Source organism: Debaryomyces fabryi (assembly GCF_001447935.2).
Source record: "Debaryomyces fabryi strain CBS 789 chromosome Unknown contig00050, whole genome shotgun sequence".
Taxonomy (NCBI): Eukaryota; Fungi; Ascomycota; class Pichiomycetes; order Serinales; family Debaryomycetaceae; genus Debaryomyces; species Debaryomyces fabryi.
The window spans coordinates 1-26,787 of NW_015385476.1; the positions used below are offsets into that span (position 1 = coordinate 1).

Here is a 26,787-nt window from a genome sequence, read left to right on the forward strand (position 1 = left end):
TACATCATTTTCCAATTGCCCGCCAAATAGGAATAACTTTGAAGAGGTATTATGCAAGGAAATAACTCCAATAGTGTGTCCATATCTCCCATTTGGCTTGTTCAAAACATGGCTTGGTATGGTATATTTGCTGTTATTGATGTTAAATAAGTAAAAGTTATTATCGGGGAATCCATTGAAATCAGTATCAACTGTGTCCCCACCATAGATAATGTAAGCATTACCACATAATACCGAAGAGTGTCCTACCCTTGCCGGAGGATTGTTAAGGTTGACAACTTCAATGTTACTGGCTTCATATCCAGTAATTTCATCGTCCAAGGTCAGTCCCTGAGGGGTAATTTTCCAGGTATCTCCAAACACGGAGCCTTCTTTCAAACCTCCCATCAAGAATATTTCATTCTTATCACTAGCAACAGCAGCAGCAGAATGTCTGTATCTAGGGAAGGGTGAATTGACCAATTTGTGTCTCTTCCATGGCGTAGTCCCGTTTATAGTAATTGCAGGTGCAATTCTCAGTCTCGGCTGCTTCTTTGTGAGTACTGGGGAAGCTACTGGCGAACTCACCGGTGAGTCGTGAGCTTGGTCACTAGGGGAGGTGCTATCCATCGTATCATCGGCATACGATGTATTAGCTTCTTCAAGCCTTTTTTTGTTTTTGCCAAAAGTAAATCGTGCCATATCCTTTTGTAGATCGTGGTTGAAGATAATTGTCCTTTGTAGTGGGTATTAATACAGAATTTGGTTTAAACAAACTTTACCAGTCAAATTATAAAACAAACTTTAAAAAATGCATAAACTATCAAACAGCTATGAAAGAAATACTTAAATATGTCCACTTATTTTTTTATGTTGATGTTATGCTCTTCTTATTCAAATACTATGTTTAAAAACATACCATGATCTTATACATGTGACACAAAATTTTATAGCCATATTTTGCATACAGGTGAAATACTACCAGATTAGGAAATTATTTTAATAGTGCATTTTAGTCATGCCCCTCAATACATACTATATGTAGAAGAGGAGTTTAATAAATTACCAATTTGGGAAAGATAAATAGAATAAGTATAGGCCAAAGATATACGATTGGTATAAAACAAATTATATGGTGATGGACGATACCTAAAGCGACGACCATAGATCGTACATCAATATTGCAGTTTGGCGAGAAAAATACATAGGTTAGAAATATTTTGTTTACCTAAAATAGATAAAAGTTTTTTATGTGATATTGCTGGATTAGGTCCTATTCTATGGATTGGTATCAAATACTGGTTGAAACATATATATGAGGTATTGAAAGTAAAACAAAAGGAATGTGTTTATATTTTTTCGTCTGTTATATGGACGACGTTTTGAATAGGGTAACGAGAATTAAGAATATTAGACCGGAGTCTATGTCCTAGATCGGATAAATATGGTACATATGAGGGATAGAGAGAATACGAGATGCAGGTAGAATACTATATATATCACACGCACGAGAAATAGATTCAAGGGGATCAGTTTGCGGTATCATTACAGAGGAGGTTTAAACTAGTTGGCGAGTTAGGTGCAGAGGCTGCGAAACGCTTAACATGTCTTTTGCAATTTGCCATAACGAGCCATGGCCAACCCAAACTGGGAGATAAGTGGATGCAAGAACTGTAAAATGTAACATATAGATGTATTAAATGATACTTGTTGTAATTGTATCGAATAACTTCTAAAACGTAAACTCTTGTAATACTAAGTTTGAACTACAGAACAAACATAAGGAGTTTGATCTTTTAAAGCTTCGAGCAGATCTGACTAGCGACATGTATTTTGATTAAGTCAATTACAGAAAGATTCTTTATAAATTATAAAAGTAGGACATTCTTACTGAATGATCTAAATTGTCCTATCAGGCCAATAGGTGCAGATTTAGTATTCTTGCGTGCGAATCTTTTCGGATGAATTCGGAATGTTTTGTCTGTTCCGTTCCCTATGTTTGTATTCTAGGTTATTATCAGGCAATAAAACAGCCTACGATATACTTGTATGTTCACCAAATACAATTAGTATCATATGAGTAACTTAGGGTAGTTGCAAAACCCCCTAAGAGTTATCTCTAATTTACCTCATGTTCAATATAGTGTTAAGCATGATTTCTTCCTAAACGTGAAGGATATATAGAATAAACATAGCTCGGTTTAATAAATTGCTCCCTGGAAAGATGACCTCACTTTCCCGAATATTTACCACATATTTTGCATTAGTATTTATCATTTCGCAAGTAGGATTTTACGATTTTGCTGTCTCTTTAGCCTAAAACCAATCTAAGTGCGCAAACAATCGGAAAAATTTTCTGTGTGGGGGACTAAATGTGGAGTACATAACGAGTACAAGTGGGAAAACAAAAGGCTTCGATCTCCTTTGTTCTAATGACTATCAACAAAAGGAACCAAGTAAAAAAAGCTTAAAAACATAATATTGAGAGAAATAAAATAATATGAGAGAGATGAATTGTCATGAGGTGGATGCTGTATCATGCTACTCCGATACAACTGTGACTGAAAATGATAACTTTAATTTGAACACATTTAATAATTATTATACTACCAGAAACAGAATTGTAGATGAAGGATTGGAAATCGAGGATTATGAGATTAAAATCGTATCTAATAGCCATACCAGAAGTTTAAAATTATCAAGCATTAACAATTTCATACAGATGATTGTATCTCCACAAGATTTCCAACAATTATTAGGTATTCATCAAAATTCCCTTGAACAAATTACAGTCCAGCATTTAATTATATACGTGTTTTGCAATATGAGAGAACTTTTACTTGACACAGTGAAATATGTTAACCAGGTTAGACTACTACACTTGGGCAAGAAATATGCGATCGAGGATTTTACAAAGAACAGAAATATGTCATTGATAAATGACTTGAAGATTACAGAATGCCCTTCGTTTCATTTAGTCTTGACAGATTTGCCCATAAGCCCATTACCATTAATATCTAAAAAATTTGTGATTATGAACTTCTTCAATCATGAAGAATATACTGGGTCAGTAACATATGCAGAGGCGATAGTCAAAAAGTTTAAAACCAACACAAATTCAAGAAAATCTTCGGTTGTTTCAAACACTGAGACTCTATCTGATGTAACCACAACCAACGTGTCTTTGAAATCAGAAGGCAAATTTAAAGGGAGATTGAAGAGATTTTGCAGGTTTTAATTTCATAATCTGTATAGTAATCATCAAAAAATCTCTGGGAGTATTAAGGTAAGTTAAGTAATTTTATGTACAATAGTCACTACATCATGTAGAATCCATACAATAGGAAGGAAATTAAATGGTAATAAGGCTCAATAATGCACTTAGATAAACAGCTACGACTGAAAATTGACAACTAGTATGAAAAGTCTCGTATAGTCTTGAATATAATAAATCATGTTATTAAAAAATTACAAGTAGACGCTTATTATATATAGCCTAATGAATGCACTATGGTGCGTACATATTAATATTAGAATTATCATATGATACAGCAATACTTTATGTTGGAGAAACTTACCAATCAGCGGAATCACCCCACCCATCATCCTCCTCAACGGTAAGGTTTAGCTTGAGAGTCGACCCTGGATTCTTTTGTTGCTTAGCTCCTAGCTTCAAAGTACTGGCTTTTTTCTGAGGCTTTAAGGGAGTAGGTGAACTTTTTGAGGGTGTAACCTTTGACTCTTCTAATATATTATTGTCAATCTCAAGATCAACATCTTCATTCCAACCATCATCCTCAAAATTCCAATCTTGGATATTGTCAGTACTGTTTTGCTGATCATTAATGTTTGATTTGATGTTGTTTGCCGATGGCAAAGCAGGTTTTGTCAAGTCCGGCGTAGAGCTATTAAAATCGTTGTTCAATTTACCATTTACAGCAGATGTAGATATTAATTTATTCACCACATTCCACCCGAATGAAGAACTTGATACAGGTGCTTCTACTACTTTCTCTTGAGCGTCTTTGCTCATTGGTGCATGTTTCTTGAAAAATTCTTTTTCTTCTAAATCTTCGTCTTCTTCATCTTGAGGAAGCGAGGCAGAATGTTTCTCGACCGACTGCAAATACAAGTCGAAAACTCTTTTTGCCTCAACTCTGACTTTATAAGATTTGTTATCCATTAATGAAATAGCCAAATGTCCTAATATTTTTCCACAAATTTCATCTAATGAAAATTCATCAATGAGTTTTTCAAATCCAGACAAAGCCATCATTTTGCATGGCGTAAAAGAATCTCTCAACGACTTGGATAATGCAGTTATCAAGACATTGTTTTTAGAATTTTTATAGATCTTATCTGATATCTTTATAATCAATATTAATGTATTCGTTCTAATTGAAGGCTTTGGATCCATCTGTGATTTTGCTAATACCTTTAGCAAATCTTGGTTAACTTGTTTTACAGATACTTTATCAATAATAGTAGTGATAGATTTTAACGTAGTTTCACGAATCATAAAATTAGTGTCTTGAAAGCCACTGATCATGTCATAAAATATTTTCAGTTGAATATCCGATTCAGTTAAATATGCTGAATAAGATGGGAGGTGAGTCAATAAGTTTAATCTAATTGTTCTATCAGCCAAGCTGAAAGTTTTGAAAATAATTGGTTTCACCGACTTACAAAATAAATCTGTAGGCAATGTTGATCCAAATCTCAATATATAATGTAAAATTACAGATATAGTTTCTTGCCTTTGTTGATGTTCCTCTGGGGTAGAATTTACTGTTGGTGCTATTTTTGACAAATTATTGAACTGACTTACAAGCTCAGGTAAAAGCTTGTGGTCTAGCAAACCTGGTGGGAATTGAATGCTATCATTCTCGGATAAGTAAGACGCAAGACCATATTTGAAAAACTCACGTTTTTCTTCGTCGTTCTTGAATTTGATTTCCTCTAGTTGGGTATTAAATTGTACTATTTTGTTATTGTTGAAGAATGTATTGCTATCGCTTAAGAATTTATCTACTGTAGTTCTTAAATTTGGCTTATTCGAAATAAGTCTTTTGTAATGAACATTTAACTGCTTTGGAATCTTATTATTCGATACCAGTAAATCCAGTTGTTGAACTTTACCGTCAAAAGTATCAAGGGTTAATATTTTGAAGATGAAAGCTCCATATAAAAATGAATCAAACTTTATAGGAAACTGTCTTATGGAATCTACTCCCAGATTTAAAACATCTTCCGGTACACGATTTTCAAACCCTGGCAATCTATTGGAATGTCTGTAAATAGGTTGATCTGGATCAGAATTGAGATTAGTCAATAATTCAAATCCAAATAGCTTCCAGTCTCCTGCCGGAGTAACAAATACAGAATTATTAACATCAACATTTCCATGTAAACATTGGCATTTCATGTTAATAAACAGTAATGATTGACCAACCGAATAAATCCCAAATAATTTGGCATCTTCAGAAATCTGACTCTTATTATTGCTTAAATAATTCTTCAAGGGTACAACTTGTTCTGTTATAATATATAAGAAGTTGTCATTTTCGATAAAATCAATTACTGATATAATTCCTGGGTGCTTAATCAATTTCGCCTTCTTGAAGCAATTTTTGGCTAAAGCAACATAGTCATTCAGTATATTCACAGGGTCTTTAAGATTAAATTCAAATATGGTAACTGGAGCATTATCGTTTTTTGGGTTTACACCATCATATACTGTCCAGATTGATCTGGTATCTGGGAAGGAAAGGGGAGGGTCAACAATCTTTTCCTTAATAGTATACGGGATAGAAGATCCCGTTAATGTACTAAAGGTCTTAGATAGAAAATTCATGCTACTTCTGCCGAATGTAAGTGTTAGATTTACTTATCTTTTATAGACAGCTTGTTGAAGTACGCGCAAAATATTTCGTGTTTCGTAACTATTCATAAACTAAATACTAATACAGATATTAATAAAGAACGATTGGACACTTGATGACACCATAAATCACCATGATGGCTCAATCTTTGAATCATTTAACTCGCTTATGGGCTTTATTCTCTTACCTCTACCAAGAATTCCTTTATTTGAATTCTTATATAAATCTTTGAAGTAATTAAGTAGGTCCTTTTCATCCTTCGGTAAACTATCTATCTCCTCTCTACGTAATTCAGCCAACTTATGCGTTAGCTCATTAAGAGTAGATAAATGGAACCTATTTTGATGTGACTTCAAATTCCCTAATTGAGTAAAAGATTTATCACAGTTGTCCAATTTACATTCGTAGGGCTTTAAATTCTCATGTGTTAATTTATGAGCCGCTAAATTTCCCTTACGACTGAAAGAACGCTTACACACATCACAGGTGAAAGGCTTCTCACCCGTATGCAAACGTAAATGAGTTCTTAAATTACCACCCTGGGTAAATCTTTTATGACAATATGAACATTCAAAAGGCTTATATCCAATATGAGATCTAACATGAACCTCTAAATGTGTGGACTGAGTAAAATATTTGAAGCAGTAAGGGCATTGCTTATTTTTTGCTTTCTTTTTCTTTGAGCCAGACGAATCATCTTCATTTTCAAACATATCTCCGTCCAATTTATCTTTCTGTGGTTTATCAACACCACCAACCAAATTTATAGGTTGTGGAATAACTCCATTCTCCTGTTTAATTTCTGGTGAAGCTAATATACTTCCATCTGGTCCTTGGGGAATAGGGTTGTTTACTCCTTTTTCACGAGCTTGTATAACCAACATTAATTGATCTATTTTTGTTGCTCCTAATAAGGGACGTCCATCTTCCGCTTTGACAAATTGTTGTGCCGGAACAAGATCTTTTTCATGTTCGTTAGGTTCATTTTGTTCAGTGCTCGTAGTTCCAGAAGGAACAACCTGTCCGGGCTGATATTGCTGTTGAAGTGGCTGATTTTGTTGGGGTTGATAATTTTGTAATTGCGTATAATACTGTTGCTGTTGTTGCAATTGTTGTTGTTGCGGTTGTGGTTGTGGTTGTGGTTGCTGCGGTTGTTGCATTGGTTGATAATTCGGTAAATTATTTTGATTAAATATACCTTGGTTTTTAATACCATCTGGTGGAAAACCACCAACAGCATTGGTTCGACCCTGGCCGTAGTCATATTGCTGTCGGACTTGTGGAGTTACGTAACTTTGTTGATCTAACGTAGGATACGCTTGTTTTTGTATTTGATTAAAGTTTTGTGGTAAAGATGTTTGATTCAAGTTAGCGTGGTAAGACGAAGGAGAAGTTTTCGGTGATTGTGGTTCGTCGTTATACCTGGTCGAAGAAGTAGAAGACATAGAAGAACTAGGTGAAACATGCTCGCCTTTCACTTTCAAATTATTATCATTATAGTTAGGAGTCTTTTCATTATAAACTTTATTGTACCCAGGCTTACTTGTTTTAGTATCAAATATATCTTCTCTTAATTTGGTATTAGGAACATTCGTATTACCTTCCAGTGACCTCTGAGGTTGAGTATTCTGTTGGTCATTTATAATTTTTAAAATCGAATCTCTTCTTTGCTCTTCATTCATGTTACTGAAATCAATGCTGCCGTTGGCAATTCCAGCAAGAATACCACTTATACTGCCACTGAGCGGCATACCACTTATACTGCCACTGAGCGGCATACCACTTATAGATCCCGCAAAGCCATTATTCAAACCATCCCAAAATGAATTACTTATGGGATAATCTACAGAACCACGCTTTGATTTAACACCCAGAAGCGATCCTTTGGGATCTTGTTGCAAGGCTAAGAAATTTCCCAAACTTTCTTCAAATTCAGCCAAAGGGATCAGAAAACTTCCTCCTTGACCATTCGATGTAGTGATTATGGGTTGGTTTAATTTTGTTTTATTTCCGCCTGCAGAAATATCGTTATTATTGTTGTTGCCCACATTCACACCATTAGCATTATTCGCCCTTTGTAAGTCACCATGTGATGCGTCACTTACAGAATTATTTCCAGATCCTGGTATTTGAATGAGTGAACTAAATATGCTATTCGATCTCGAAGAATTGCTTTGGCGTTGATTTGGATTGTTTTCATAGTCGCTACTATTCAGGCGTATTTGAGAATTAATTGGCGGAGGTAAAAAGAAGCTATCCCCTCGAGGTCTAATTCCATCACTTCCAATATTCGGCTGACCATTAATAGATGGATCTTGATGGTTCAAATAATAACTGGGGTAAGTTGCATCAACCAGCTGAGATTTTGGGGCCGAATCTGTATGAGAGCTGTCATTCTGGTTAGTATTACTCAAGGGATTACCATTGCTATTAGGGGCAGCAATCTGGTTATTGTATGTCAGATAGTTATTTAATATTGAACCTATCAGATCCTGCCTAGCGGGGTTGAACAAAAAGTTTATTTGTGCTAGACTTTGTCTGTTTCCTGCATTGGTAGGTGCAATGTTATTTCCAGCAGAACCTTGAACCTGTGTATCTTGATACTGACCATTATCAAGCCTTATAGCATTATTTTTCAGGCCTCCTTTGTCAATTTTGGCAACACTATCATGTCCCAAAGTGAGATTATTGTCACCCGTGTTAGCATTTTTAAACTGCCTAGGCTGGCTAGGACTATTCTTATCTCCATAAACAGCTGGGTTTGAATTGTTTCCACTATTTTTACTACTATTTGATGTCGGCGAAGTTGACGTCATCCGGTGGTCCTGACATGTTGACCAAAGGGCTGACTTATCCATTCTAAGTTTTACTTCAAATTATCCTATAAGTATGTTTAATTACTGCCGTAGGTTCCACTATTCCTATAAAACAACGCTAGCTGATTAAATTGTTCCCACCAGTTCTCTAAAGTCAAAATAATAATCAGCAATCTAATTTATTGATGTTATCTTCAGCTTCAAATATATTGAGCAAGAAATTTTTTTTATTTAATACTTGAAAGAATAATATAATAGGCACTTGATTAATTGTTTTCTGGCTAAGTTATAACTATTGTATACATTAACCTCGATATGCTCCAGTTATCACCAAGTAGCAAGAAATGGTGATCACTGTACTAATAGATTTGCGATCAATCATTCAGGGCACGTGAGATAGATTATCAACTGGGGTCGTCACCGGAGTTTACATTACATGCTAGTACAGCTTTACAGAATAAATTCTATAAACATACCTTAAACTTCTAGTGTACATAGAGATAAAAGTAATAGCAATATCCTGTTTATAAATTAGAATCGATAAATCACGTAGGTAATCGAGTTGGATGCAGCAAGGTTTCTAGCATTCCGTCTAAACAGCTTTGTAATTCAGTCATACCGTATTCATGATTTTTTAAGTAATGTGAAGGTCTGACAGCTGTGGAAGAGTCATCGTATACCATGCTATGTAGCTGGTCCATGAACAAGCTAATTATTTTGAAAAACTTGCCTATTTTAGATGAAACCATTGGCAAGTGCTCGAAGTCTGTAATCAAGAGGGACAACATAAGGTTTTTAATTAAGTTTGACATCTCAATCTTCGTTAGCTTATCCACTTGGTTCAATTGTAGCTTCGTATAAAACTGCTTGTAGTCATTCAGTATAGAATCTTGGGTTATGAGGTTGTTGGTGTTGCCAATCTGACCTTGCAATGATTTGACTTGAGATTCAAGTTCTGATATCTTCAGCGTGAGATTTTCTGCATTGTTGTGGGTGGTAAGCTTATTCTTTAGATACCTGATCTCATTGCTTAGTTCGTTTGTATGGCTCTTGGAGTTGGCTAGCTGCAAATTCAATTGATTGTTAGCTGCAGTTAGTTCGTCAATTTTCTCATGAGAGTCTTGGTTAGCGGTATCATTGAATACAAAGCTGTTGTCATGGGAAGATGTTTCGTCATTATCAATTGCATTAGGTTCTCTTTCACTTAGTTTAATTTCAAGTTCGTTTAGTTTAATTTGTAAATTAAGATTTTGCTTCTTTAATTGCTCAACTTCTAATTGAAGTCGTTCGTTTTGGCTGTCATTAATCTTCATTTTCGATATAGTCTCAGCATCCTGATGATGTCTGGGTCTTTGTTTGTTGATGGATCGTCTGGGTATATAACTAGTATCATTGAGGGAATATTCAATATCACTGTGATCAGAATTTGCAAGAATACTTTTATTCATAGATTGCGGATCGTATGATTCATTTTTAGCATTAGCATATTCTTGTGAATGTGGTGGTGTTGTAATGGCCGAGTCGAGCTCATTTTCTATTTCGTCAACGCTTGGAATTCTCTCATTGTTAGCATGATGAGGATGTTTAATATGAGTTGAATTCTTATGTTGTTCATGTGACGGCAGTTTAACTCTTTCCTCGTAGCTCGAGTTCATATACATTTTTAAGTTCGGTTTATCACTAATTGGGCCATTGTGTGAGATTCTTGAACCCTTCTTGCATAGAAAGCTACCATTTGTATTTGTGTGTGTCAAGCTTAGTCTATCATCGTCGTCATCTCCACTTGAACCCGAATCACTGCTCAATGCATTGATGTAAGACCGCTTCGGTGTCACGTACATATCACTATTATTCTTGGAATGATATTGACGGTGTGATTGGTGGGGAGATTTGGATTCTTGTTGTCTGGTCTTTGTTATAAGCGTTTCAATGGGTTTTTTAAACTCTTCTAGTTCCTCAAGGGACAACGACTCAATCATATGACGCAACTCGCTCATCGCCGCATCTTTATCAGTTTTGCCATTTCTCTCAATAATACTAGAATTGTCTTTTGTCTCTTCGACATCTGAAAGTGAACTGTTTCGGTTTCTGACCTGTCTCATACTAGAACTACTCTGTTTAGATACTAGTGGAGTCGAATGAGAAGAGATAAACGATCTTCCCTGCAACCCTGGGGCCCCCTGCCCACCTCCATTCGCCCGGTTCTTAAATTTCTTAATTTCAGGAGACTCATTCTCTTGCTCTGTTCGTATCCCACTTCGTTCGGCCCTGTGCTGCTGTTCATCGATCGCTCTCGCCAACCGCATCAACGTCGACGTATCATACCCGTTTTCAACCGTTATATCTCGCGACTCGTTAGATGTTCCAGTAAAGTCATTGGTGTCATCGTTTGATAAATGCAAGTACGACTCCGATATAGCCTGTGACAATTCGTCATATGTCATTCCATGCGATTTCATATAGAAAGTTGTATGTGATAGCTACTAACACTTAAAGAGTTATAAAATTATTAGGAATCTCAATAGCTGTTAAATATATGTTCTTATATATCAATATGGTCTTGTCCTTCGACCAATTATCCCTTTGATGCAATATACCTATACTAGTTTATACCATAAAACGTCTATATTGATGTATGTAGTTCTTTGTAAACAACGCGATAATTGTGATCTGAGGCTCGAACCGATGGCTTTGTGTCATTCGTTGTGGCCTATACTCGTACCATCAGAATAATTTTTTTCACTACCAGATGAAAGTAATCAACAGAAATCAGTTGCTAGTAGTAATTATATAACATAACAAGATATACACCATGGCAGAAGAAACAGTTGACGTATCGATGATCGATGAAAATGGTGAACAGGAACAAGAACAAGAACAAGAACAAGAATTCGATTTGGACAAGGTGAAGTTATTACCAGGGTCTTCGGAAGACGGAGCAGCAGCTTCGTTCCAAATCGTGGATGAAGACCATACTCTTGGAAACGCTTTGCGTTATATCATCATGAAGAACCCGGAAGTAGAGTTCTGTGGTTACTCGATTCCTCATCCTTCCGAAAACAAGCTTAATATAAGAATCCAGACATACGGCAACATATCGGCAGTGGAAGCATTGCACCAAGGGTTGGATAATTTGTCGGAACTCTGCTCTACGATTGAAGAGAAATTCAGCGAAAAAATTGAAGCTGGAGGTTACAAGACGGTCGAGCCATAAGTCTTACATGAGCTTATGTATGATCCATGCCCGTTGGGCCAATGCCGACGCATTGTACGTTTTTCTAGTGTAATATACTCCTTCTTTCTTGCATGTACTAATGATGTACTTTTGTCTGTTTCTATAGCATTTAATATATACTTATATTGGTATTTGTTGTGTAGCACGTCACAAAGGTTGTTCTTACTGAGCATCTTTTCTTTAAAAAGGGCTATGGAAAGCTCATCGCACACTTACTACCTAATACGGAAGTCATCGTTTTTTTTTTTTTTCTTTTTTTAAAAAAAAAATTCCTTCTTCTCATCACCTTAAATAGAAGACAAATCCTTCTAGACGCTAAAGTTTTATTATATTTTTATCAGAAATCTTTTTCCATTACACATAGAATAAATAAGAATTCAAAAATGTCATACAACAACAATAGTGATAGTTACGGTGGTGGTTACAACTCGTACGGTGGTGGAAATTCATATGGTGGTGGAAACTCATACGGTGGAGGCCGTGGTGGTGGATACGGCGGTGGACGTGGCCGTGGTGGATTTGGTGGCCGTGGTGGTCGTTTCGATGAAAGAGTTGAATTAAGTACTCCAGAATGGGATCTTGATTCATTACCAAAGTTTGAAAAGAATTTCTACAATGAACATCCAGATGTGACTGCTCGTTCTATACAAGAAGTCAATGCTTTCAGAAAGGAACATGACATGAAGTGTGAAGGTACCGACATTCCAAAGCCAATTACTAGTTTTGACGAAGCTGGATTCCCAGATTACGTTTTAAAGGAAGTTAAGCAACAAGGATTCCCTAAGCCAACCTCAATTCAATGTCAAGGGTGGCCTATGGCTTTAAGTGGTAGAGATATGGTTGGTATTGCTTCTACCGGTTCCGGTAAAACTTTATCATACTGTTTACCATCTATTGTTCATATCAATGCCCAACCATTGTTGAGTCCTGGTGATGGTCCTATTGTGTTGGTTTTGGCTCCAACCAGAGAATTGGCTGTTCAAATTCAACAAGAATGTTCCAAGTTCGGTTCTTCTTCCAGAATTAGAAACACCTGTGTCTATGGTGGTGCTCCAAAGGGTCAACAAGTCAGAGACTTAGCCAGAGGTGTCGAAATTTGTATTGCTACACCAGGTAGATTGATTGATATGTTAGAAACTAACAAGACTAACTTAAGAAGAGTTACATACTTAGTTTTAGATGAAGCTGATAGAATGTTGGATATGGGTTTCGAACCTCAAATCAGAAAGATTGTTGATCAAATTAGACCTGATAGACAAACTTTGATGTGGTCAGCTACTTGGCCAAAGGAAGTTCAAGCCTTGACCAGAGATTACTTGAACGACCCAATTCAAGTCACTGTTGGTTCATTAGAGTTAGCAGCTTCTCACACTATTACTCAATTAGTTGAAGTTGTTACCGAATTTGAAAAGCGTGACAGATTGATCAAGCATTTAGAGACTGCTACTGCTGATCCAGAAGCAAAGTGTTTAATTTTCGCTTCTACCAAGAGAACTTGTGATGAAATCACTAACTATTTAAGAGCAGATGGATGGCCTGCATTAGCCATTCATGGTGACAAACAACAAGGTGAAAGAGACTGGGTCTTGAAGGAATTCAAGACTGGTAAATCCCCAATTATGGTTGCAACAGATGTTGCAGCTCGTGGTATTGGTATGTATTGCATATGAGAACTTTGTTCTTAATTTTTTTTTTACTAATTAATAATGGGTTTAGGCATAGGAAAGGGAGACAATTAAGTCTAATGATGGAATGAATTTTTTATTTTTTTTTTTTTTTATTTTTCCAAGTCACCTTTTAATTAATGAGGACTTCTACTTAGAAAGGGAATGAATATGTGATGAAACGGAACAATAGAGTGTCTGGAACATTCTAGGAACAAGGAGATTGAAACTAGATATTGGAAAGCAAATCCAAATTATTTAATACTCACTGGATACTGTGGACTCTTAAGTAAAGAAACAGAAATTAAAGCAAAATCTTTATTTTCAAGAGGTGGATTGAACTATTCACTGATGATTAACATCTTTACCTCAGAGTTTAACAAATCTTGATAATTATTGTCGTCAAATTATAACTAATTAGCCTTTGACTGATCGACAATTATTGGAGTAAATAATGCTTTCTATATATCAATAAATGGAATTTCTCTCCTTCTATTTTCGCTATCATGTACTTCTTGTAGTCTAAGTCGAAGTAGCAATTACTATGCTTTTATTCAATATCGACTAGTATTCGTGCTGTTGAATTACTTACTAACTTATTTATAGATGTCAAGGGTATCTCCTACGTCATTAACTTAGATATGCCTGGTAATATCGAAGATTACGTCCATCGTATTGGTAGAACTGGTAGAGCCGGTACTACCGGTACCGCCGTTTCCTTTTTCACCGACAACAACTCCAAGTTAGGTGGTGATTTATGTAAAATTATGAGAGAAGCTAACCAAACCATTCCTCCTGAATTAATGAGATTTGACAGAAGAAGTTTCGGTAGTCACATAAGATACGGTAGAGGTGGTGGCCGTGGTGGTTTCAGAGGTGGCCGTGGCCGTGGTGGCTTTAGAGGTGGCCGTGGTGGATACCAATCTGGTTCTAACACTGCTCCACTTGGTAACAACCGTCGTTACTAAGTCTGATTTCCAGCTTCTCGCTTCATTTATCATTTATTCATTTATTCATTTTATAGATCTTAACCGTTTAATAGTAATATAGTTGATTTTAGTAAAGTCGCATTATCTCGTAGATAAGATTTTCAAGTTTCACATGCAAATTCAAATCGCATTTCCATGTGATCTTCCCAACACCCTTTGCAACTTCTTCCTAGTGGCCAATATATACAGTTGGGCATTTGCCGATCTGACGTATGGAAAATACTAGTTTATATTGAAAAGTTTTTCAATTTATTTCTTGAGGTATACTAGAAAGAACCTAACTTGCTATAATTGAAAAAATATTGGTCCTTAAATCACTTTTCTTCACAGCAATTATAGATCGATAGGCTTTATACGTACTAATTTTTGAATTTATACAGTCAAAGAGAAGCTGCAAGTATGAAGGAATCTAAGGTTCAGAATACAATAGCAGGTGCTAAGGGTATAACGTTCTCCGGGGATACTTTCATTGTTCCGGAAACCCACGATATGGTGAAAACGCTATTTGATCCAATGGTCAGAAAATCCTATTGCGAGATGATCATTTTGGTGATATTAGCAGCCAATGGCTTGGTTTTTTGGCTAATTGACAACAACACGCTTAGAATTGAGATCTTCATTGGATTGTACATCTTCTGGAGATTTTCGTACAATTTTGGAATTGGGTATTTACTTAACGTGCAATCTAATCACCACAAACTCGTGAAATGGGCAGAAAAGGCTAAAATATTTGAACAGAATGGTTCTTTAGTATCCAGGTTTGCCGAAATTGAGATTAAGTCTCAAATGGGTCCCGAATATAGTGTTCAGAAGTACCCAATTGAATTCAATACTTGGCTCTTGTTCCGTAAGGTGGTAGATTTGATCTTGATGCTGGACTTCACCACTTTTATATGTCTTGTTATAGTTTGTGCTATTAACAAGGACTATCAATTCATCAACACTGATCAGCAAGAAGTATGGTTAATCTCTACAAGATTAGTAATTGGGGCTATTTTGATATTGTTTAATTTATGGGTTAAAGTTAATGCTCATAATACTATTAAAGATTACGCTTGGTATTGGGGAGATTTTTTCTTTCGTCAAATAAATAATGAAGATTTGATATTTGATGGTGTTTTTGAAATGGTTCCTCATCCAATGTATTCTGTTGGTTATGTAGGATACTACGGATTCGCCCTTATCTCGAAATCATATACTATTTTAACAGTTGCAATATTTGGTCACTTTTTACAAATGATCTTTTTACATTACATCGAAAACCCTCATATCGATAAGATTTATGGACCATCGGGAAATGAGGCAGATATTGAGAAACTTTTGAAGTTGAAAGATTTAAGACATTTCGATAATATTAAGCCGTTAGTTGGATTATGGAACTTCACATGGTTGAGGGCTTCTGATATGACCAACTTGATCATGGTTGGTACATATAGTTTTACAATTCCTTACCTTGCATCATTAGTAGATACAGTTAAGGTTGGCAATACCGGCATAAATCCAGGAAATGTATTATTTGCGTTAACCATTATCATCAAGGTTTTTGAATCATTGTCAATTAATATATTGCTTATCTTACAAAGTTACTATAAAACGTTTACGAAGTGGTACCTTTCAAATGATATATCATCTGAAAAGACATTAAACAACTGGTCTATAATGTACAATTCTTTAATCAGTTTGACCTACTCGTCTTTTTTTGGTTTAAACTTTTATCACATCCTTATTGGTTTAGAATCTGACAAGCTCTTTATCAATAGCTGGGTTTACTTGCGTATATTTCTTGGAATCTTATTAGTTTTTACACAGGCTTGGATCAATTCTTCAATTATAGACCTGATTGGTTATTTCGGGTGGTTTTACGGTGATTTCTTTATTCCAAGGACTTCTCAACAAAGGGCTCATTTAACTAAAGCCGGTGTTTACCGTTATTTGAACAATCCAGAACAAATATTTGGTGTATGTGGCATTATGGGTGTGACTTTGATTATTCCATCTTTAGAAAACTTAACATGTTGTGTTTTATGGGTTGCTAATAATTTCATTAGAATTAATTTCATCGAGAAAGCTCATATGATTAAGATTTATGGCGAACAAGAAGTTATGAAGGATTCTGGTGTAACAAAAACCTTTAAGAAACATTTGATTCCAGGAGCTATTCAAAGAAGGTTAAGTAGAGGCTCAGAAGATAATTCTAATTTACTTAATCAACACAGAAGAAAGAGTAGTATTATGGCAGGTGCAACAGATTCTTTGGACAATTTTATCAAAGAATTGAAAAGTTCTAATACTCGTTTGACAAAGCAGAATATTCTTGAGTTGTCGCAAAATTTGTACTTTGAAAATTCAGATTACAAACTTGCCATCAAGAATTTGAATACAACTGAGAATAATTTGTCTACCGCAATCATTGGAGAACCGATTGAAGTTGAGTGGAAAGCACCTCCAAATCATTCTTCAAATGATTGGATTGGATTGTACAAAACGGTTCAAACTACCTACTCTCGTTATAAAACCTTGATTTCATCATCCGGACGTTGGACACAAGTAACTTCAAATTCAGGTTCATATGTATTCAAAGGTGAAAAATTATTCTGGGAAGAAGGTATTTATGAATTTAGGTATCACTTAGATGGTAAGCATGATGTTGCCTATATTTCAGAGCCGTTCGAACTCATATCAGATAGCATTGAGGTTCCATCTTCAATTGAAGATAGTATTGAATTAGCTAATGAATTGAAATCCAAGGTTTTTGATAGAGCTATTGCCGGTTTTGGCTCTATTGATTCGCCAATTGATTCAACTGTTCAAAAATCTGGCAACATTATTCAAACCTACAATCGCTTAGCATATGTGATTTCTAAATCCACTGGTATCCATATTAATGCAAAGGTCTTTCTTTACGCTGACAGTGAAAACGAATTAACTGTGCATAAGTTAAGTTTAAAGCTCATAAATATTAGAAAAGTATTGGAAGATTTGTCCCATGCCCAATATGCATTGAGCGAAGAAAAGAAAGAAGAGTAATTGTTAGCGCTTCCCCTTTACCCATAAAATGTAGATTTGTAAATAATTATTCTATAGAAATTACACGAAAGAAAATATTTTTATTTTAACTGGTAGACATTAATTTGATTTTGATTCCATTAAGCTTAACAAGTAACCATTGATATTACTTCTAATTTGTTTAGACATCTCATTACAGCCATCAATTAATTGTGTAACAATAGTTTCATCTAGTTCTTCTTGTTTACCTTCTACCCAAAACCCAACTATTTCATCGTTTCTTAAATTCATGAAGCTTACAAGGCAATCAATACTGTCTTCATTATCAATAGTATCAAGAGAGTATATTGGATCAAAAGTTAATTCGTTGGACTTCTGGTTCAACTTAACTTGTCCACTGGTTACGATATCTTTCAATTCAATTCCTGAATCCACTAATGCTAACGAAGAACAATTAATAATCCAGTTAATTAAGTTAAGCAACGAAGAATTCGAATTTGGATTGGAATTTGTCGAAATGACTGAAACAAATATATCTATGGTTGATTTGGGATATTTTTCTAATAGTATGCACGGTAATAATGATGTTTCTAAATATGAAGAAATTTTTTGTTCTATGTTTGTTAACGAGGGCCTACCATTATTGTTAAAATTAGTAGCTTTACCATTGAATGTAATTTCGTTTGGTTGCGTCACATAAGGTAAAAATTTACATTCTACTGAGAAAGATGCACGATCAATAAAAGAACCCCTAATAGGTCTAGGACCAAATACAGACACCTCAATTATAGTATCTCCCACTTCTAAGTATGCTGAACCATTAGCATTTGTAACTAATCCTGACTTTAAAAACATTTTCCTAACTTCATCATTTCTTTTCTTGTCTACTGTTGCAGGCTTATCACTCAAATCAGAGGAAATCCCAACAGCTGGTAGCTTCGCATTCACAGGGCCTAATAACCTTCTTCTATCACTCATTTGGTATATTATGCTTTGATTACTACTCAATAATAATAAGATATACTTCTTGGTAAGTTAATATTGAGATGAGCCAAATCGTTTCACTCACGTGAAAACCTAGACGCTTAAATAAGTTACATATATTTTAGAAGTATATAAGGTGCAAAGTAAGCTATCCTTGCTATATAAGTATAATAGAATTAATTCATATGGTTAAATGGATCCAAATAATCCATCAGATTTGAATTACCAAGAATTGAAAAATCAAAGTTATCAACGTTCATTTGCGGTTCAAAATTGTCCACATTTTCAAGATTGAAGTCATTATTGGAGGTGTTGGTATTTACTTGTTTAGCATTCTTTTCCAACATATATGGCGGTAAAATTCTACCAAAGATTTGTGCATCAAGCTGGTCAATTACCCCAGGCAAGTATTCACCGCTTTGTTGATTACTAGACCTCTGCGAAGTTGAAGGTGTATTTGATGCAAAATTTTGAATAGGATTCGATTGATCCAGATATGCTGTAGGAATGGCACTGGTTTGGGATTGAATATCATACGTATCAGTATAGTCATTATTAAATAACAGGTCAATAGATTTCTTACTATCAACGGGTGGTTGTGACGTCGCCTGTTTTGCTGCTTGTTGCTGTTTTTTCTGTTGGGAGGCTGTTCTAAAGTCGCTCGAAATTGACTCCTCCTTTATTTTATTCGATAATGGATACTCAAAATTATTCATACTAGCAAAATTGTTGATACTGTCAAAGTTCAAAGAAACATTTGGGGGTTCCTGGTTGGTGCTATCGACGATGGATGGCGGTTGTACAGACACAGAATCGTTCTTTCCCTTCATGGCTGTTCTTCTATTAAGCTGTTCAAATAAATTGTTCAAGATATTGTAAATTCTCATGGATGAGTTGGAATTATTCTTCAAGCAATCCAAGACTTTTCTACCAATCTCAATATCATGTTTAATCATATCAATGTTTAAGTCATCATCAAATAAAATGCCTGCATAATTAACTCCAGACTGATTCAAGTTATTATCATGAGCATAGTGGAAATAATATATTAGGCAAGCAATTGAAAAGAATATAGTGTACATTGAAAACCAATATGTTCCCACTAATAAATTCTTATCAATCATCTTGTTAGCCAATTTGACCACCATTCTTGCAACTTTTATACAATTTCTACCACGTATAAGTGACCTTGGATCAGCAGCTTGATAATGAGTACCATTGCTGATGAAATGAATGAAAGGACGATACAACATGATTTGACAATTCAAAAATGCTAAATGTAGGTAAAAATTTGCTAAAATAAACCTGTCTGGTATACCCTTACCAGAGTCCACATCATGCGGATCCGTAGGTCTCAATTCCTTTGGTAATTGATCTAGCCAAACTTTGAGTTCTTGTTCTAAATTGGTAACCTTCGAGTGGATGTGATTCGGAGACGGGTTGTTGTCTGACGACTGTTTTTTAATCTTTATTGGATAAAGATCTCTAACAATGTGGGAAAGTATCATCATTACTTTCGTATGGTGATTTGCACATCCGGAAGATGATAATTTTCCTTGCTGTTTATCATAATTGTACATTTCATGAGTGATGTTTTCATCATCTAATTCTTCTGGTAATTCCTGGTCAAATTCATCTTCAGAAAGCGATCTAGGTAAACCTAATAAAGAATTAATGTAAATATCCATTTTATAAATAGTGTAGAATAATCTTTTCCTTGTATCGACTTCAATTGGATCCAATTCTCTCTTAGAATTTTGAAAAATTGATAAATTACGATGTAACCCTTCTTTTATAGCACTCCTCAAGGCAATACCTATATAAGAATAACATGTTGATAGTCTTGCTGAACATTGGAGATACATAATCATCATAACAATGGTTTGAATTGAAATAATATCACCAACATCGGTTATATCTATCAATTTTCTGGCTTCCAAAAAGTACTTGAATCCATCATCTTCTAGAGTATTATTATTAGGAGATGACTCGTTAAACAGCCTGGAGAAAAGCAGCCCAACAGCTAAAATTGAGTACAAGAAGGGTAAAAACTTTTGTTGACGATCAGTAAAGTTCACTGGATCTAGGCCATATAATAACTCAACTTCTTTTAAAAGTGATGGTCTATGGTAAAACCGGAACAAAACACAAGCCTTATTCCAGCATGTGAAAATCAATTGTAGTGCTGTGTCCTTTGAGGGTAACATAAGTTTAAATTCTCGTCCATCTGAATTCTCCTCCACGGACGAAACCGAAGGTTGGCGATCTAATGTAGATGGTGATGAAGATGGGGTAGGTCCATCCAGATATAAATCCATTACCTCATTCAAATTAACCTGTCCGTTGCCCTTATACTGTACATATTGATAGACCTTTTGAAATTTTTCATAGTCAAAATGTATTTGTTTTTCGTCAAGAAGGTTTAACTTAAGCTTTGGAAATAACAAATTTAGGATATTCTGGCCAAGAACTAAATTGCTATTTACAGGCGATGTGGTTGATATTTCTTTTGACTGACTAAACGGCACTTTGTAACTGTTTATTATACTCGAGTTTCCTGATGGAATTGGGATGCCGCTATTCTTCTTATTCCTTATATTGGGTTGATCATAGGCACAGTTATATGAATAAACTGTGCAATGGATACATGGTTGCTTACCATCACACTTAACTTTCTTCTGTCTGCAATTATCGCAAGCTCTAGTGACTCTTCTTCTCTTCTGTTCTATTTGGCGTTTCTCTGAATTGTGAGCATAAATCGATTTAGTTTGATTATTGTCAGTATTGAATTCATTAGAATTACCAAGAGTGTCTCGTTTGCTCATCCTTTCTCTCCATTAGAGTAGTTGTATAACTGTTGTCAAATACTGTTAAGTGCTTGCAATAATCAACTGGTAGTAAATTTGTGAGCGTTCAATCACGAACTTTTTAAGTGAGACACACACTACAATGGATAACCTCGAACTAGTTTCTTGTATTAACAATGAAATCAAAAAAAACCTATACATGCTACTAAATTTTTAAAGGCTTTTCTAATAGATGCCCCATTCTTTCGATCTTGGTGCTCAAATATCCTTCAATTTCCTTTGACTTGATACCGTTATCAGTTCTCCACGCCAATGGAATCATAGGAACTCGCTCTAACACCTTTACATCTCTATTTTTACCTTCGACAGCCAAAATCTTGTCTGGATTGTTAGTTAATAAATTAATTTCAGCTAGTCCCAAATCTAATAAGATTGCAGTAGCTAGCGAGAATGATCTACCATCAGCAGGGTGTCTTAATATCAAATTAGCTTGCACAGTGTCGGCTCCTAAATCTTGTAAATTATATGCCTTCAACTTTTCTCCTAAACCTATACCTCTACCTTCTTGCCTCAAGTAAACAATACAGCCGTGTCCAGCATTTCCCATGATTCTTCCGGCTTCGTCGAATTGTTCACCGCAGTCACAACGGGCAGACCAAGCAGTTTCCCCCGTGTAACATTCAGAGTGGATACGCACTAAGCATGGATTATTCATGAAGGTAGTGCTTGGTTCTCGTATAAGTTGACCATCTGAATCAAACTTCAAAGACTTCTTAGAGTGGCTGTCATGGTCAGCATCAACTCGTCCAGGAAATAACTTGCCCACGTACGCACCTCTTGTCATCCTGTCTTGCTGGGTATCGTTTGGTCTCTTTGCAAACAATGATTTCGAACGAACATCTTCTCCAAAAACTATTGCTAAATGCTCCTTATTATCAATATTATTCTCATACAAATGTAAGAAAATCTCAGGTCCATGTGTGGTTGGAATCCTTGCCCTGGCCATACATCTAACTTCTGGTAACTTTTCATGTATCGGTAAAGCGTTTCTCACCTCATCCGGTACCTTTGGTGGAACCTGGGGAGTTTCGGAAACTGGTACCTGCGATGGTGTCAACGTAGGTGATAAGAGTGGCATATTATTGAAGTTACCAGCAATCATATCGTGGGCTTCGTTGGAATCACTTGTATTTACCTGCTTTCTGGAGGGAACCGGTTGTTCTATACGGGATGCCATATTTCGTCTATGTTCTTTAATTTGTCACTATTACTAATAAAAGTAATAAATTACACAATCTGCTTAATTTCCTTGAAATAAGTCTTACTCAAACTTACAAATCACCAGTGAATCAAGTAGGATATTCGACTCTTTTAAATTGTTTTATATCGCTACGAATATTAACGAAATTCTTATTGATATCCAATTAAGAAATGTTCCATACAATTCTGATTGAAATGTAATTTTGATTGACCGGGGTTCGGATTTTTAGCTCATTTACGCTTTTGATAGAATTAGATAATAGGCACCGAACAATAAATTGAACGGTAGGGGCAATGTCAATGTCAAAACCATAGGCGAGATCATAAGGCTTATAGCGATTATATATTTCATGTATTCATTGTTTGAATAATTTAGCCAATTGAGAGTTACCGTACGTAAAAGGTTTATTCATTTCACGTGGAAATCTACACCTCCGAACCGGTAATACAGTAATGCATTAAACCTAGGCAGTTTATAAATGGGCATGAATGGGCATTGTTACAAGTAGCTATGGTACATTCCGGTATAGGAGGATTGGTAGGCCATTTCAGACCGTCTAGTGGTTGAATTTGAAGTGTCATTCTGGTTCGTGATGGGATTTTAGCAATAGTGCGACATTCTGGTGCCAGCATCGGAATTGTCCTTACGAATCGGGTTTGTAGACGTGATAATACATTCGAGACGTACGATCATACAGTAGCGATTTGAAGGCATGTATTGGTTAGCTAGAAACTCGATGAATACACTTCGTTCCAAGCAAATTGCGTTTGGCGCAACAGCTGCAGCAGTTGTGTCAACTCAATTTTTTTTCAATTGGGGCGTAAACAAGACAATCTATCCTCCAAATAGCACCACCACTGATAATAGATTGTTTCCAACATATGTTTATGACCGTAATGAATTAAGCGATTTAATACTCTTTAAAGAACCATTGTTACTCAATTTCACCTATCAAGGGGACAAAAAGTGTAACAAGCTCACACAATCGTTGTTCGATATTTTAGCCTACAAGGAGAACTATCCATTAGATAGTAAGAAGAATCCGGTGAACTTGGCGAATATATCGTGTGATACGCCTGGTGCTAGAGATTTGATGCTCACGTATGGAATCAACAAGGTGCCATCTGTACTTTGTTTACACAAGCAAATTCCATACGATAAATATGTTCCTAAGGATCTCGAAGGCGGGGTTAATGAACAAGAACTTAAGGCTTGGATAGCATCTGTTGCTAAATGAGTTTATGAATTATGTTTATCTATTTACAAAACTGTATATTTTATTTACAATAAAGGAGAGCTAATCGCAGCTTCCATCTTTCCATCCATCTTTCCATCTCTGTTTCCACAAATTACAATCGAATTTTTCCTTTCCTAGCTTAACGTTAACCTCGTTATGCGCATCACAAAGCCATTTACCAAAAGAGTCCTGGGTTTCTACCTTAGGTTCAGATTTCTTAGAATATTCAACAAAATCATCTCTGCAATACCAACAAGGATAGAAATTACCAAACAACTTCATAAATTGTTTCAAATCAGCTTGTTCTTTGTTCGATGGCTTTTCTGGATATGTGGCGGCAATGGAATGAAGTAAAGTCCATGAAGATTTACCTATTTCTTCAACGTCTGGAGGGCAAGGTTTTGAAGTAGCAGATGCAGAAGCTTCCTTAGATGGCTTTTTCGTCTTAGGTGTTGCTGCTACTGAGCCACCATGAGTTGCCATTTGAAAGTCTAAAAGCGAGTTACATGTACGACATCTAGAATGGTTAGTAGTTGATCAAATGTAAATTTTTCAGCCTAGCAGTACTCACGGTTTACCATCTTTATCGTAAATGATTTTACGGCCAGTAGCACCAAAAACTGGCTTGGTATTGTTTCCTTGGTTGGAGGCTTTATCTTCCTCGGTCATAGCTGTTAGCTTTACTCTATTACTAGAACTAATGTGCAATCAGTATTGCTAATGGTCTGATTACTAACAAAGAGTATACTGATAAAATATTACACAAACCTGAATAAGACAGACTTATTGCAAAATACTAAGAGTAGGGTTTACTGTGTAGCTAAAGAATATATAATTAATTATGGATATGCCTAATTCCGGGATGCGTAATACAGCTGAAATGAATCATGACGTTAAAAGAGTAGAGCGATATAACTAGTTAGCGAGTGATTTTTGCAAAATAGTTCTTTGTCTAATCACTTCATCACATAACTCACCAATTTCCTTAGATTTGATGGCCGATCTTGATTCATAGAATTGGTCCAATTTGTATTGGAAGCCAAATTCCTGTTCGTAATCCCATGCCTGTTGAATCATTTCATATTTGTCAACATCCTTAACGTATCTTGCCTCAATGCATCTGATTTCTTCGTAATCAAGCCATAATTCCACTATGTCTTTGGAAAACTTAGGGTTATAAGGTTCGATCAATGACGATAAGAATTTGATCGATTCGAATTCACGACGATGCTTTTCTGGCTTCGTGACTCCGTCGAATGGTGTGATATCGCCTACCAATGCTTCTGCGATATCATGGATCACAGCTATCTTAACACACTTGTCGATATTGATCTCATTGTTTGGAATGACCATAGAAATAATCGACATACGATACATGTGGTCACTAATACTCTCGACACTGGCGTTTGGTATGTTATGATCAACCCATCCGGTTCTCTTCTGGGTTTTTAATAAACGGACTATTTGAATAAATGCTAAAATATAGTTTATTTTCTTGTTTGGGGAATCAGGGATTAATAAGTTCTTAATGCCAGCTGGAACAGCATCCTCAGGCATCCATAATTTCTCTTCTGTCATGCTACTTATTATAAAACGCAGTGTTCTATTAAATGTGATAAGAAAGTTAATAGATCAAGTTTCTGTTTTGAAATAAAGATCTCAAAATGTAAACAAAAAAATTTTCTTTATAGGAAGTCGGTCAGACCCTACCAAATTAATTCTAACAACCCTACGATATAAACTTACAGAACGGCTTCCGTGATATACTGGGAATGCAAGCATTGAATTAATATACTCTCTCGTAATAAATGGTATGCCACATAGGTGTTTGGGGCTCTATTTCGAAGTTTACTCCAGTCTTCTCACGATAGGACTGACCTTGCAACTTTGGCACTACAGATATCCTCTTGTAGTTATCCAAATATTCCTCTAAATGGCATACCCATTGAAATGCTCACATCTCTACAGTTCATTGAAGATATTAAAATGGTAATTTGATTAAGAAATAAAATCTTTCGGTACTAAGAAACACGTAGTCAATTATTTATTTGAGTAAAATATACAAACAATTCATTACTTAGTTTATTTAAGCAACTAATTCAACAACACCACCAACAGCTCTGATTTTTTCTTCAGCTAATTCAGAAACAAATCTGGCCTTGACGATGACTGGAACTTGTGGTAATCTACCCTTACCTAAGACCTTACCGTAACCGTGGGCTAAGGTGTCAATGACTGGAGCAGCAGAAGCAGAAGCAGACTTTAAGTATTCGTCCTTCTTGTCTTCATCAACTAAAGTCCATAATTTGTCTAAGTTGATTTCTGGCTTCCAGAAGTGGTTTCTTTGTTTGTGGAAGTATCTCATACCAACCTTACCGAAGTAACCTGGATGGTATTTATCTAAGTTGGTTCTGTGGTGATGTTGACCACCAGCCATACCACGACCACCTGGATTCTTTCTGTGCTTACCAATTCTACCCTTACCGGCTAAAAATATGTTAGTATTACGAATTCTCCATCCTCGTTGGTAGAAACATCCAAATATATATCCCTGGTGACCCTGTATCCCTATTAGTGCACATCTCTAGATGTCTTGCCTAATTATGTCCACCAGTAAAAAATTTTTCAAATTGCTTATTTGACTCCACTTTCTTCTTCAACACTACGCCCAATGCAAGTGTATCCTCTTTTCATCCTTATCATCGTATTTCTATTCTACAGGAGTCTTAACATTCACTTTCATCTCAAACTTCTCTTATTTCTTCATTCCCAAGTCTTTCATATTCTCTGTTTCTACCACAATCATTGTAAGGAACTAGTACATACCGGAAACGTGACCTCTGTGCTTTCTGGTTTTGGTTAATCTGGTTGGCATTATTAATGTTATAGATTAAGCTAAATAAAGAGTAAACGAACAGAACTTTCAA

The 26,787-nt window shown here is 35.7% G+C and overlaps 15 protein-coding genes across 15 annotated transcripts; 5 read left to right on the forward strand and 10 right to left on the reverse strand.

Annotated features, from left to right (window-relative positions):
* Positions 1-3: 3 nt before the first annotated feature.
* AC631_02674 (uncharacterized protein) lies at positions 4-681 on the reverse strand (the record flags this gene model as incomplete). The annotated part of the gene is made up of 1 exon (XM_015611504.1): positions 4-681. A coding segment is annotated over one exon (678 nt), but the record flags the coding sequence as incomplete, so codon positions are not given.
* A 1,798-nt stretch (positions 682-2,479) lies between these two features.
* AC631_02675 (uncharacterized protein) lies at positions 2,480-3,217 on the forward strand (the record flags this gene model as incomplete). The annotated part of the gene is made up of 1 exon (XM_015611505.1): positions 2,480-3,217. One exon carries the CDS (start codon positions 2,480-2,482, stop codon positions 3,215-3,217), a length of 738 nt encoding a protein of 245 aa, XP_015467632.1.
* A 336-nt stretch (positions 3,218-3,553) lies between these two features.
* CEX1 (Cex1p) lies at positions 3,554-5,833 on the reverse strand (the record flags this gene model as incomplete). The annotated part of the gene is made up of 1 exon (XM_015611506.1): positions 3,554-5,833. One exon carries the CDS (start codon positions 5,831-5,833, stop codon positions 3,554-3,556), a length of 2,280 nt encoding a protein of 759 aa, XP_015467633.1.
* A 156-nt stretch (positions 5,834-5,989) lies between these two features.
* AC631_02677 (uncharacterized protein) lies at positions 5,990-8,719 on the reverse strand (the record flags this gene model as incomplete). Its single annotated transcript, XM_015611507.1, has 1 exon — positions 5,990-8,719. One exon carries the CDS (start codon positions 8,717-8,719, stop codon positions 5,990-5,992), a length of 2,730 nt encoding a protein of 909 aa, XP_015467634.1.
* Positions 8,720-9,222: 503 nt separating this feature from the next.
* On the reverse strand, positions 9,223-11,121 carry AC631_02678 (uncharacterized protein; the record flags this gene model as incomplete). The annotated part of the gene is made up of 1 exon (XM_015611508.1): positions 9,223-11,121. One exon carries the CDS (start codon positions 11,119-11,121, stop codon positions 9,223-9,225), a length of 1,899 nt encoding a protein of 632 aa, XP_015467635.1.
* Positions 11,122-11,489: 368 nt separating this feature from the next.
* On the forward strand, positions 11,490-11,891 carry RPC19 (DNA-directed RNA polymerase core subunit; the record flags this gene model as incomplete). Its single annotated transcript, XM_015611509.1, has 1 exon — positions 11,490-11,891. One exon carries the CDS (start codon positions 11,490-11,492, stop codon positions 11,889-11,891), a length of 402 nt encoding a protein of 133 aa, XP_015467636.1.
* A 404-nt stretch (positions 11,892-12,295) lies between these two features.
* DBP2 (DEAD-box ATP-dependent RNA helicase) lies at positions 12,296-14,544 on the forward strand (the record flags this gene model as incomplete). Its single annotated transcript, XM_015611510.1, has 2 exons — positions 12,296-13,565; positions 14,183-14,544. The coding sequence occupies 2 exons, from the start codon at positions 12,296-12,298 to the stop codon at positions 14,542-14,544; spliced, it is 1,632 nt and encodes a 543-aa protein (XP_015467637.1).
* Positions 14,545-14,964: 420 nt separating this feature from the next.
* On the forward strand, positions 14,965-17,592 carry CHO2 (phosphatidylethanolamine N-methyltransferase; the record flags this gene model as incomplete). The annotated part of the gene is made up of 1 exon (XM_015611511.1): positions 14,965-17,592. The coding sequence occupies one exon, from the start codon at positions 14,965-14,967 to the stop codon at positions 17,590-17,592; it is 2,628 nt and encodes an 875-aa protein (XP_015467638.1).
* Positions 17,593-17,691: 99 nt separating this feature from the next.
* Positions 17,692-18,549, reverse strand: AC631_02682 (exosome non-catalytic core subunit; the record flags this gene model as incomplete). The annotated part of the gene is made up of 1 exon (XM_015611512.1): positions 17,692-18,549. The coding sequence occupies one exon, from the start codon at positions 18,547-18,549 to the stop codon at positions 17,692-17,694; it is 858 nt and encodes a 285-aa protein (XP_015467639.1).
* Positions 18,550-18,731: 182 nt separating this feature from the next.
* ASG1 (Asg1p) lies at positions 18,732-21,380 on the reverse strand (the record flags this gene model as incomplete). The annotated part of the gene is made up of 1 exon (XM_015611513.1): positions 18,732-21,380. One exon carries the CDS (start codon positions 21,378-21,380, stop codon positions 18,732-18,734), a length of 2,649 nt encoding a protein of 882 aa, XP_015467640.1.
* A 187-nt stretch (positions 21,381-21,567) lies between these two features.
* Positions 21,568-22,599, reverse strand: RIB1 (GTP cyclohydrolase II; the record flags this gene model as incomplete). The annotated part of the gene is made up of 1 exon (XM_015611514.1): positions 21,568-22,599. The coding sequence occupies one exon, from the start codon at positions 22,597-22,599 to the stop codon at positions 21,568-21,570; it is 1,032 nt and encodes a 343-aa protein (XP_015467641.1).
* A 760-nt stretch (positions 22,600-23,359) lies between these two features.
* AC631_02685 (uncharacterized protein) lies at positions 23,360-23,860 on the forward strand (the record flags this gene model as incomplete). The annotated part of the gene is made up of 1 exon (XM_015611515.1): positions 23,360-23,860. One exon carries the CDS (start codon positions 23,360-23,362, stop codon positions 23,858-23,860), a length of 501 nt encoding a protein of 166 aa, XP_015467642.1.
* Positions 23,861-23,920: 60 nt separating this feature from the next.
* On the reverse strand, positions 23,921-24,529 carry ERV1 (flavin-linked sulfhydryl oxidase; the record flags this gene model as incomplete). Its single annotated transcript, XM_015611516.1, has 2 exons — positions 23,921-24,377; positions 24,432-24,529. 2 exons carry the CDS (start codon positions 24,527-24,529, stop codon positions 23,921-23,923), a joined length of 555 nt encoding a protein of 184 aa, XP_015467643.1.
* A 246-nt stretch (positions 24,530-24,775) lies between these two features.
* AC631_02687 (5'-deoxynucleotidase) lies at positions 24,776-25,438 on the reverse strand (the record flags this gene model as incomplete). Its single annotated transcript, XM_015611517.1, has 1 exon — positions 24,776-25,438. The coding sequence occupies one exon, from the start codon at positions 25,436-25,438 to the stop codon at positions 24,776-24,778; it is 663 nt and encodes a 220-aa protein (XP_015467644.1).
* Positions 25,439-25,946: 508 nt separating this feature from the next.
* Positions 25,947-26,735, reverse strand: RPL28 (60S ribosomal protein uL15; the record flags this gene model as incomplete). The annotated part of the gene is made up of 2 exons (XM_015611518.1): positions 25,947-26,347; positions 26,687-26,735. The coding sequence occupies 2 exons, from the start codon at positions 26,733-26,735 to the stop codon at positions 25,947-25,949; spliced, it is 450 nt and encodes a 149-aa protein (XP_015467645.1).
* Between the last annotated feature and the right edge of the window lie 52 nt (positions 26,736-26,787).